This window comes from Etheostoma cragini, chromosome 20, assembly GCF_013103735.1.
Source record: "Etheostoma cragini isolate CJK2018 chromosome 20, CSU_Ecrag_1.0, whole genome shotgun sequence".
In the NCBI taxonomy this organism is placed as follows: Eukaryota; Metazoa; Chordata; class Actinopteri; order Perciformes; family Percidae; genus Etheostoma; species Etheostoma cragini.
The window spans coordinates 5,296,253-5,309,043 of NC_048426.1; the positions used below are offsets into that span (position 1 = coordinate 5,296,253).

A 12,791-nucleotide genomic window follows, 5' to 3' on the forward strand; every position below is an offset into this window, starting at 1 on the left:
CTAGCCAGTCAGAAGCAGAGTATGAGGGCGTGCCCTGACAGTACCTAGGTAAGGACTACTAGCCAGTCAGAAGCAGAGCATGAGGGCATGCCTTGACAGTGCCTAGGTAAGGACTACTAGCCAGTCAGTTTTTAGCAAATGTTACTCCAACAGCAGTAACTGGTTTGTGGTGGACAATTTCAGTTGCAGATGTTCTAGTGAAAATGGACATCAACAGGACTTTGTGATTTACATCAAATTAAACTACAGTGCCCAAGTTCAATGTGTTGTAGAAAGGTTTTGGACAATAATGAGAGGCACCACGCTTTGGATACACACCCGTAACTTTCTTAGTTTACTAAATAGTATAGTATGGTATATACTATCCTATATCTGTGAGAATGTCAGCTTTGTGTCTGCCTGGCATGCTCTGTTTGTAGGAGGGCCGATTTGACCGCCAGTCCTCAGCGATGTAGCGGCATGTGTCACGTAGCTTCCCGCTCAGAGCGCTGTCCAGCAAAAAAGTCACAAAGCTTTCAAAGGGTAGCGTTAGCTGCTTCTCGCTTGCCATGAATGTTCTGCTACCTGCTTTACCTGAAAAAGTAGTTACATTACTGACTGTAGTATGTAGTAGGGTTAGGGTTGGATTTTATTTCACAAGATGAGTAAATAAGAAATATATAGAAGACTTAAATGAATGAATCTCAAATGTAGGCTACAGGCTAAGTTTGCAGTGGCAGCAAAACACTCATGGTCTCCTCCATTTACCTCATCACACAAACTCATTTTCATCTCTGAGAAAGTGGTAAAGTTCTCTCCCAGACACACAAAATATCCGCTGTAAAAAACATTCATTTCTCCTCATTACACACCCTATCTTGTAATCATGTGAATGTAGAACTGATTTTTAGAAGTGTACTAGCTTCGGAGGTCACTCTTGTTGTAGACAGTGACTCACCTGAGGGAACTCCGTTATCTTGCAGAGAAGACACCAGGCAGCCTCGCAGTGAGAAGCCGCCAACGGGGCTGATGTCATCCTGTAAAGTGACATAAGACAGGAAGTGAGTAACACGCATCAGTCATGGCCGTCTGAGGCTTAGGCAAACAAAACAACTGATTTGTGTGGGCCAGGATCTCTTCTGTTCAGTGTCTTCATCATCATTTAAGAATGCATTGAGGTCATGTAATAATGTGGTAAAATACACCTAAGAGGTTTATTAGATAGGCTAACTTCTCCAAAGTTCCTCCACAACTTTGTGTGAATAGGGTTAGGATAGGGGGTAAACACCACGTCTTGACGAAAAACATTTAATAGACAAAAAACGAAAGGAGATAGAGGGATGAAACCAAGCTCTGCCTCCCCATTTTGAGGTCTCTGGACACGCTTGAAGTGTCCCCATGTCTCTACAACTTACGGTTCTCGAGATATGCAAAAATTGTCAAAATTTGACGAAAAGAAAGTTCATAAGATTTGACAATCTTTGACATCAATATTCTTCAAACATGCAATGTTGTGTTTAAAATACAAAACCTATTTAAAAAAAATACACAGATTTACCTTGTAGTTTTATAGGAATATTATAACAACAATTCATATTTCCATAACTACCATACACAAGGCAGGCTAAGAATCTTCATCTTCTTCAGTTTTCTATCAAAGTTATTTTGTTAATGAAAGTGTACATTTAATGGATTCCTCTGTGTCATTTAAATAAAACAGCCTAAGAAATGCCCTGCTGTCTAAAACATTTGACGTGGAAAAATTGATGACTCCTAGAAACTGGTATTTATACTTTAAAGGTGCTCTAAGCAATGTCACGCATTTTTAAGGCTACAACATGCGCCAAAACAAGAAGGAGTTGGTTTAGTCTAAAAAACATTAGAGCACCTTTAAATACGGCAATGAGTTCCTTTTCTCTACATGCGTTTCTCTTTTCTTTTTTTTAACTAATTTTACATAAAACCTTTGAACACTAATATTCTCAACATGTACTGGTGATTTTGCACTTACATTTGAAATGTCCTTTGAGTGTGATTTTTATATAAGCCCTTACAGGTTTCTACCACAACCTCACATGTATTGTATTTATGTGTGTGAAACACATGAACATAATCTTCTATACATTTTTTTTAGGTTCTATCAGTTACTTGAATTACCTTTTTTGGTGGTCTTATTTGTATCATGGATGTGCACTCACCTTGGTGGGATCATAATAGTGAAGGTAAGAAGGCTGTGAACGCAGCACAAACAGTCGCACCTTCCAGTTCTTCCTTCTGTGTCCCTATGTTTATAAAAGTTGTTAGTAAATTGCAGTATTTGTTAGAACAGGTTTGGGGTTGCCAGATTGTGAAAGCCCCCTTTGACTCTTGGGCAATCTCATAGGTTTACCTGTTTAAGTAGATATCCTCTCTTGATCACTTTTCCACTGAGCTCCACTGCAGAAAGCGACTTCTCCGCCTTCACACTGCCTCTCTTCTTTAAGCTGTCAGACTGGGATGAAACACAAACATGCTGTGGATGAAACACTACTCCAACCAGCTATCTGACTTCTAGAAATAAATAGATTAACACTGGAAATTTGTCTATAATGTATGTGGTTATTCTTAGTGTGAGAGGTCAGTACACAAAGACGTCCTGGTACCCACAAAGCTGTACAGCGCAGTGGAGTCATCCATGAACTGCTCACTGAGGCCGGCGGTGCGGTACGCCTCCACACTCTTCAGGCCGACGGTGCGCAGGAAACCCTCCTCCACTAGGGCTGAGGCCAGCGTCATGGCCTCCACACGGGTCAGAGCCAGCTGCATGAACACCAGCCAGTCCACCACCGCTGAACCTGCAGGGACATCACATTTATATATTATATTTATATTATACAGTCGGGCTCGAAAGTTTGTGCACCTCAGGTAAAAAGTTGTAGTAACGTGCATAAAGAAGCCAAGAAAAGATGGACAAATCTCCAAAAGGCATCAAATGACAGATTAGACATTCGTATATGTCACAAAAAGTTTGATTTTATTTCCATCATTTACGCTTTCAAAATAACAGAGAACAAAAAAAATGGCGCCTGCAAAAGTTTGGGCACCCTGCAGAGTTAATACCTTGTACTGCCCCCTTTGGAAAGCTGAGACCTGACAGTGTCATGGATTGTTCTCAATCATCGTCTGGAAAGACCAGGTGATGTCAATCTTAAAGTTTGCCCGGACTCATCTGACCCCCCCCACTCAACAATCAGCACCATGGCGTCTTCTAAGCAGTTGTCTAGAAAACTGAAACTGAAAATAGTTGACGCTCAGATAGCAGGATAAGGCTATTAGAAGATAGCAAAGGGTTTTCAGATGGCAATATTGTCTGTTCGGAATTTAATTAAGAAATGACTGTCATCAGGAACAGTGGAAGTTAAAGCAAGATCTGGAAGACCAAGAAAAATATCAAACAGAACAGCTCGCAGCATTGGGAGAAAAGCAAGTCCAAACCCACGTTTGATTGCACGAGCCATCCAGAAAGACCTGGAGACACTGGAGTAGTGCTACACCATTCCACTATAAAGAGATACTGGTACAAATATGGTCTTCATGGAAGAGTCATCAGAAGAAAACCTCTTCTACGTACTCACCACAAAACTCAGCATTTGAAGTTTGCAAATGAACAGATAGACAAGCCTGATGCATTGTGGGAACAAGTTCTGTGGACCAAAGAGGTTAAAATAGAACTTTTTGGTCGCAATGAGAAAAGGTACGTTGGGAGAAGAAAGGGCACAGAATTTAATGAAAAGAACCTCTGTCCAACTGTTAAGCATGGGGGGGGGGGTACCACCTGTCAGTGGTACAGGGAACATTTCACGAGTAAAAAGTAAGGAAGAAGAAGGAAGAGTAGAAGTAGAGTAGAAGGAAAAATAGATTCAATAAAATTTCAGCAAATTTTGGACACTAGTTTGATGCCATCTGTGAAAAAGCTGAAGTTAAAGAGAGGCTGGCTTCTACAAATGGATAATGATCCTAAACACACCCCAAAATCCACAGTGGATCACATCAAGAGGTGTAAACTGAAGGTTTTGCCAAGGCCTTCACAATCTCCTGATCTCAACATAATGTAAAATCGCTGGAGAGACCTTAAAAAAGCGGTTTGTGACAGACAGCCCAGAAATCTCAAAGAACTGGAAGACTTTTGAAAAAAAGAATGGGCAAAGATACCTCCAACAAGAATCAAAAGACTCTTGGCTGGCTACAGGAATTGTTCCAAGCTGTGATACCTGCCAAGGGGGGGGGGGGGGCTCCGCAGGGTGCCCAAACTTTTGCAGACGCCTTTTTTAGTTTTCTGTTATTTTGAAAGTGTAAATGATGGAAATAAAAATCTAACTTTTTGTGACGCATAATACATACATCTAATCTGTCATTTGATGCCTTTTGGAGATATTTTGGTTCTCTTTATGCACATTGGTACAAATCTTAACCTGGGGTTCCCAAACTTTTGCGCCCCATCGTATACTGTATTTATATACTATATTATTTACACAGAAGAAATATAGATACAAAAAAATATTGCTACAGCATATATACATAAATACGTACACATGTAGTATGTACTGTATATGTATTATACATATGGTCAGATATTGATAGTAATATAAATACAAAAGTAAAAGACATGTATACATATTTATAGTTTATACACAAAGCAAAGAAGACATTAACATTACATAAACAAACCCAAAGTACCATGACAAAATATTACTGCACTTAAACTGTGTTCTTTGATGTCCATTTTTATTTCATTCTATTTAATTTTGCTTTAATTTAGATGTATTTTTTCCCTTTATTTTGTTTTTGGTATGTTGTTCTGATGCATCGTATAAAATAGATGCCATAGACATTGTTTAAAAATGCACTTACTGTATACAATTCAAAGCATTTTTAACTAACGATAAGATACAACCGAAATTCAGAACATAACTAATAGCAAAAGTGGCAATAGTTTGTTCTGTTTATTGTCTTTCAATAGCACCTTTTACTGTCATTTAACCCTTGTTGGCTTCATGAGCAGCCTGCAGGGATTGTAATCATGTAGACAGAAATAAATGGGGGCTACATTCGCCATTGTACAAGATTGGATGCATTTAAACTGTTTCCAAGCAGAAAGCATCTGAGACGATAGAGAAGACTGAAGATGTTGTAAAGGCTAACCTGAGAAACAGTTGCTGTAAGTGCTGCCTTGTTCCACATGGCTGCTCATCCTGATACCACTGTGGACGTCATACATGGAGTCCAACACTTTGCTTTAAAAGAGACAAAGAGAACGGGGGAAGATAAAGTCATAAACAAGCGGAGACAAAAGTAAGAGGTCTGCAAGGTGAGGCAGTGAAAACACCCAAGGTTTAACATGGGGATGAAGTCTGTGTGGTGGAAATGCTGTTTGTCAGACTTACCTCAGATTAATGTTGTGTAAGCGGGATCCAGCAGGGTCTGGCTGGTTTGTCACCTTCCCACCTTCAGCCGTCCGCAGCTTGTTGACCGCAGCCATGATGTTACCTGCCCAGTCATCCCTCTCCTCCCGGGAACAAGCCTCCAAGTAATGGTCCACCCCATTCTTTGTCTGGAGCTTGAACACCAACTAGGAAACATACATAGAGTTGGGGTGCTGATATGAATCATTGCATCGCAACATAGTTGATTCTGCATCGATGCTGTGACGGACCATAATCGATTATTGCCTACTGATGTTACTTGTTGATTTTCTGGGCCGACTGCATTCAGGAAGTGTCTTTTTTTTAACCCTTGTGTTGTCTTCCCTATCAAAGTTGAAAATCAACACTTGTGTTGATGCTTTTTCTTGATGATTTCATCTTTTTCTTACGTTTTTGTCCCATTTTTCTACACTTTTGATACTTTTTTGCGATGTTTGTCAATTCTTTTGACATTTTCAACACTATGTAACAGTAACTTATTACCTTAAGTTTTACATTTCTTTTTGGAATTTATGGTCAATATACCTCATTTACAGGAAATTACACCTAATGTTTGAGTTAGAAAAGCAGAAATTAGGAATTATTTAGACTTAAATTAAAGGAATGGATGTTGATGGATAATCAAAGACTGGAATACAGTATGTCAACTTTTACTCAATACTATTTCAAAAGCACTTCCATTTTGTTTTTCAAATGCTATAAAACTGAATAACACACCCCAGAATTGATGAAAGTAGAGATTCGTTCTTGCAAAACAGCGTTGTGTGGAATCAATCATGTTATTTTGGGTGGTTAAAAAGAACATTGATACAGGAAAACGGGTCACTTTGACAACACAAGAGTTAAGGCGCAGAGACAAAAAAAAAAGGGAGTTCATTTATATCTGACTGCTTGAATGTGTTGCTGTATAGCATGCGTAGTAATTAGAGATGCTCCAATACCATTTTTTCCACTTTGCAATACCAATTCCGATACCTGAACTTGTGTATCTGCAAGTTCCACACTAATAAGTTGCATATCAATCCGATGCCAGTGCGTTAAAAAATACATTTATTTTATTGTTTTAACAGAAGTTGACTACTGTCCCTGTTTGGATGTGATATGATTGCTATGTTGTTCATCTCTTTATGAAACATGGACAAACAATAAACGCATCATCCAGTTTGAAAGCGAGTCATAGTGGGAAAAGAACATAAATAAAGTACTTTAAGTAGATTTTCTTTAGGGCTAAATTACGTATCCCTATTGGATCGGTGCATGAACTCCTGTACGTTCCGATACCAGCAATAAAATCAACCAAGGTTTTTCCGATACTGTATCGGAACATCTCTAGTAGTAATATAACAATAATATTGAGGAGGTGATGCATCGTGATATTGGAACGATTTGATGCAGGATAATCGTATTGAATTGTGAGACCAGTGAAGATTCACACCCAATAGGGAAAGGAGACTGATGTTAGTATTGATGACAGATTTGGCCAACAAAACAAGTTGTTACTTGGAGATCAGGTCCTGACAAAAGAGTAACCTGAGGCTATGCATATCCGACAGCCTCAGCTGGTGGAGCCGCACCTTTAATGTGCATGGTTTCTTCCAAAAAAACATCAACAAAGGAAAACCGTGAATAGAAAACGCAATGCTTCCATATACATAGCACACGTTGTCTATGCATGCGTGATCTAAACAAAATGTGAATTTAAATTAGTATATTTCTGCAAATATATTATGCGGGTATTGTTTTATGAGGGATCAAACCAAATTATAAAAGACATTATGAATTGCTCTTTCCGTGATTTTATAGATCGGGTTCTTTTCATGAAGGGGAAGCTTTGACAATGAGTTTGGTTCCTGAGACATCAGACAGAAAACTATAGAGGTCTGTATTAGAATGTTTAAAACAAAAATGTGTGAGTCCTTTGAAGCATCTGTAAGAGTCTGGATTATCTTACCGGTCGATTTTCATACTCCAGAAAAGGACTAGTTATTATGCAGTCCTTCAGGAGAATTGTCCCCCGCTGACATGAGTCCTTTTGGCCCCCTTCATACTTGTAGTACAGCAGCTTATCTGGCATCAACACGAACCAGCGTGCCTTCCAGTTGTGTACAACATGACCCTGTAATCACATTATCAGAAATGATCACAAATGTGTTGTATTTTCAGAAAAGCAACATACAGTACTCTTTTGTCTTTCTAAGGCCCTGCTCTTATATACATTACATTATTTAGTTAGACATAAAGTACAGTAGGGTGCTTCAATTTTAGTGATAAAAGTTCACATCAGCCAAAAGTCCTTTCCACATATGCAAATATGAATATATTTACCATCTGCTACATCCCTCACTACATGTCACACTGACTCAATTCAATCTCTATTTTGCAGCATTTGCATTATTGTGTATTTCACAAAATATGCCTTACCCTTTTCACCAGGAACCCTTCTCTCAGAATCCCATTTGTCTTGTCTGTATCCATTCTGCTCAGTGGGATCTTGGCAACTGAGCTTTCCAGCTCAAGTTATTGTATATATATATATTTTGTTCCCCTCAGTTGGTGCGTCACCATGTTCACACCCAAACATACTCACACCTGTGACTCAGACCTTGCTCAACAATCCAATTGTGCACCTTCTGCCAATTACCGCACGAGGGCGCACTGACTCCTCAGCACGGCTGACGATTGTTTGGTAGAAAACTTCATTGTCCTTTGCACAACAAGTACATATCAGCAGTTGTTGGAAAAACAAATCTAATTTAAAAGCTCAGGATTCCTTCAACAATACTCATTTTCATGTGTATAAAAAGATCACTCTTAGAAACTGGTATTAATACTTTAAAGGTGCTCTAAGTGATGTCACACATTTTTTTAGGCTACAAAATCTCTTCGTCACATGCAGGAAACATCTCCTCACTATCCACTAGAACATGAAGAAGTTTGTTGAGCGTAAACAACGTGTGACATCGCTTAGAGCACCTTCAAATACAGCAATGACTTCCTTGTCTCTGCATGCGTTTCTTTCTTTTTTTAAACTCATTTTACATAAAACCTTTGAACACTAATATTCTCAACATGTACTGGTGATTTTGCACTTACATTTGAAATGTCCTTTGAGGGTGATTTTTATATAAGCCCCAGCAGGTTTCTACCACACCCTCACATGTACTGTATTTATGTGTGTGAAATACATGAACATAAACTTCTACAGATTTCTTTTAGGTTCTATTAGGTAATTTAATCACTTTCTTTAGTGGTCTTAATTGTATTCATTTTGGGCTGCGTTGGCCCTCCGTACCAGAGACATGAAGAAGTCAAAATAAAACTTATCAAAACCTAAATGTAATTAATTTACCTGTGTGTGTGTGTGTGTGTGTGTGTGTGTGTGTGTTTGTGTGTAAGTAGAAGCTCAAAATTAGTTTTCACATCATCAATTTCAGTATGTAAAGAATTCATATTCAGGAGTTGAAGCTGGACAAACCACCCTCAAAACAGATCGGAGATTTTTTATCCCATTTTGATGAGAAAACAGCAGCTGGTGGTCCACCACAGCTCATCCTGCTTTGCAGCAGCTGGACCCGATAGGAGGACAAAATGCACATGTGCAGTACCTGAGAATGGGAATAATGTGGTTGGTGAGCCTGAAAGAGAATTGGTACTAAGACTCCTGCTTCTGCAACCACATGTGGCCCTGCTGGACATTAATCCCATCTCCTTCTCCTGAAAGAGCATGAATAAAGGGATAGCTACTTTGAAAAATGACTGCAGCTTCTTCTTAACCTCTGCACTGATCCACCTCTTAATTAATTCTTTCAGATCAAATTGTTGGGAAAATAAAAGTTTTCTTTGGAACCTTAACGCTTACCCTTCAACAAAGTATTTACTCTGCTTAAACCACATGTTTTTTTTAAGAAAACATGTTAGCATACAGTTGCTTATTTCCCTATCCTGCAGACACAGAGCAACATTGGCATTAATTTTGAGTCATGTTTTTGTCCATCTGATGAACGTCAGGCCAACATTCACTCTCATTTACCTCTGTTTAGGTCTCCACCAACTCCTGTATTAAATATCTGTTTCTTAGTTGCTAAATTTAGTGCCATGTGCACCAGTTAGCTGCAACATGTATTAAATTATATTATATTATACATCCCACCTGGTTTCTTGGCAAGACCAACCCTACGAAGTAGCCCGATTGATTGGGGTTGGGACCTTGAGTAGTAGCCAATTGGTCCGGAGATAAGACCTGAACAAATCAGGTTCCGTTACCTTGCGCAAGCATGGACGTGTGACCAGTCAAAGCGTGCGAATGCTGAAGGGCAAGTCTTGCCGAATTCAGTTTATTCTAATTCAATTGTATATAGTATCAAATCATAACAAGAGTTATCTGAAGACACTTTACAGAGAAGGTCTCGACCACACTCTATAATTTACAAAGACCCAACAACTCCAGTAATTCTCCCAGGAGAAACCATTTAATGTGACAGTGCTGAGGAAAGCCTTCCTTTTTGGCAGAAACCTCAAGTGGTGAGTAAAACATCCTTTTGGGAGAAACCTCGGACAGATCCAGGCTCCTGGTAGGCGGTGTCTGACGGTGCAACCATGATTTAGGTGTCACCCTAATCCAAGGAAACTGCAGGGCAAAAAAAAAACATAAGGACTCAAAGGCAAACCTGAGTCAGTTCTACAAGCGTTGGTAGAAGAATTTGACGACTATGAAGAGAAGCCAGGAAGAGAAGGTGTGCCGTGTCTGCAACTATACATCCTCCCCAGTAGTTATACGTCAGCAGGTTGTTTTGGCGCCCCCAAATGGCATAATCAATGACAGTAACTTATTGTGTTAAGCTTAAAGTGCTGTATGCCGTGTAATATCACATAACCCTTTATTTTGCTTGAAGGAAGAGCAAGAGGATTTCCCATCTTATGTTGACAGAGGCATGGATCTTACAGCACTGCTCTCTGCTGCGGGACTTCTGTGAACTCTCCACTCTCCTTTGTGTTTCCCAGGAAAAGGAACCTGCACATCCAAGCATGTGGTTATGAGACAACTGGAATGTGCAACAGACTCAGTGTGGCATCTGGCCAAATCGCCTCAAACAGACAATTGCTTCAGCACAAAGAGGAACAATAACCCCAAATCCTGCTTGTGAGAATCAAACACCTTTTTTGAGTCCAAAACAAACACGCTCCTGTGAGCTAAAAGCTGAATGTTAAGTCAAGTCACTGGTTAAGGTGTGTCTGGAATGCCCTCTGTGTAACATTAACTATAAATCAAACATTAATTACGTACAATAAAGATGTTGGTGTTTTGGCACGCCAGGATATGAAGGGCTCTGACGCAAGCCAGCTCACATGGGGTGCCCGGTTGCCCTGGTCACACACACTTTAAAAGCAAACACTCGCCAGCCTCTGTTTTCTTGGTCCACAGACTTATTGTTCACTGGGTGTGTGTCTGCGTGTCAACGTCTACAGCTGGTTACACAGAGCAGGTTGACGGTCAATCTCATGCGTTATGAGACTGCAATGGAGACAGGAATTCCCCGTGGGATGATAAACCAGAGGCTTTTATCACCCAAAAGTACAAATTTGCCTGTCAAAAATATTACTTTTTGTTCAAAATGATTTTTTGAAAGGTAAAGAAGGTTACAAGCTCCCAAATATTCACACATTCCCTGTGATAATGACTAGGAAAATTGTTTTTTTAAGTGAAGGCATTACAATTTTCAAAGTCAGGTCACATCATTTCACACTCAACTTTTCAAAGTGCTGCAGCTGAAAGGAAAGTGGATTTTCCCTGTAAAAACAAATGTCCTTTTCTGTTGTCCTCAAATATGACTGAGTATGTGAGATTGAGATTGCCAACGTACTGTAGTGAAATTAAAGTTCCTATATAATAAGGGCTGAAACCGGAAAACAGGATGTTCCAGAGTCAGGAGAAGGGGAAGCACTGTGGTGCTTTTTCTCTTGCTGTTTGCCCTAAGATTTCTCAACCAGTGGCCGCTTCAATAAAAAGTGATATGACACAGTGCTTTATGGTTGTTGACCTATTTTACAGGTGCTACATCATGTGTGTAACAAGGGTAATGTACATGCTACAGACCGTGGCCTGTTTTCATTCCATGTGCCACAAACAAGTGATCTTTCACAAAATGTCAACTCCAGACTGATACACACATTTCATTATCCATTACTGTACATTTACTTTCCTTTCTTTCAATAAACACACAAACAAACTCCACATTCAGTCAAATGACCCCTACTTTTAATTACTAAACTACGAAACAGTAATACATTAAATACCTTTTTGAAAAATTAAAGTGCTTTTATCAAAAGCGTACAGCTAAGGTTTGTACAATAACATGGTATCCTATGTAGTTATATCAGGGTAAAGGGCAGACTGGGAGCTCATTTCTCAGGGAATTAAAGGAAAAGTTATTGTCAGCCAGCCTGATATTGCTGATTCCTCAGTGTCAGAGAGCTGAAATAATTGTAGTCCAAAAACTATTAAAACATATTAGTTCATATTACATTGTTGCACAGGCTGACATGTTACTCCATTACAAAGAATATGGCCACTGTAGTTTCTTCCCCCCATATAGTACACCGTCCTGCAGCCACTCACTAACAGATTAAGTGTGTATTAATCCACATGTATAAAATAGTCCCAACAAATACACTATTCACTCCTGTTTAAAGCGGCTGTAACTGATCATTTGCTCTAGAGAATTATCACCTCTATTTTCGGCTCTCCTCAGCTTTATGGAGCTTTCCCTTGATTTGCAGCTCATTTTTCAGCTCTCCGGTCTGTAAATGTTACTATTTTGGTTCACTCTCATCATCTCATGTCATTTTTCAGCAGCTACAAGTAGTAGTTTTCAGCAAAAAAGCTGCATAAACCCAGTGTACACTGTCTACTCAGCATTAAACAACAGACAGACACAGAGACCAGCTGGTTAACAAATAGTTTTAGATAGAGCATTTAGCAGCTCAAGAGTCAGACATATCCCTCCCGAGTTACTGTAATAGAGACCAAAAACAGTGCTAAAAGAGAGCAAACATTGGACTTCTGAACTGTGTGTAACCAAGTGTGCCATATTAATTTAAAAGGTGATATGTCAGTTTTGTTTCTGGTACCCCCAAGTGGCACATAAGTCTGTTGACGCATTTTGAAATAATGTATGCTGAAAACTACAGTACCCACAGAAATTATAGAGCTTTAAAAAAGGAAACTATGTGTTCAACTTTATTTCTTAAGTAGAAACCAATGGGATTAATCTGAGAGCTAGAGGCGGGGTAGGAAAATCAGAAAGCATCTGGAAATAGTTAGTTAGTTATTATGGATTTGTTGACAACAAG

General features: G+C 39.3%; 1 protein-coding gene across 2 annotated transcripts in view; it reads right to left on the bottom strand.

Annotated features, from left to right (window-relative positions):
* plek2 (pleckstrin 2) overlaps nt 1-9,509 on the bottom strand; it is a 10,712-nt gene extending 1,203 nt beyond the window's left edge. Inside the window, exons 1-8 of one of the 2 annotated variants that reach the window (XM_034858058.1) lie at nt 9,472-9,509; nt 7,393-7,557; nt 5,403-5,587; nt 5,161-5,252; nt 2,626-2,813; nt 2,369-2,470; nt 2,178-2,261; nt 938-1,016 (exon numbers count right to left, since the gene is read on the bottom strand). In XM_034858058.1, the coding sequence (XP_034713949.1) occupies nt 938-1,016; nt 2,178-2,261; nt 2,369-2,470; nt 2,626-2,813; nt 5,161-5,252; nt 5,403-5,587; nt 7,393-7,515 (853 nt within the window). In that variant the 5' untranslated portion in view covers nt 7,516-7,557; nt 9,472-9,509. Of the gene's footprint in view, nt 1-937; nt 1,017-2,177; nt 2,262-2,368; nt 2,471-2,625; nt 2,814-5,160; nt 5,253-5,402; nt 5,588-7,392; nt 7,558-7,862; nt 7,990-9,471 lie in introns of those variants that run through there. The other variant, XM_034858057.1, reaches the window with a different exon arrangement.
* Between the last annotated feature and the right edge of the window lie 3,282 nt (nt 9,510-12,791).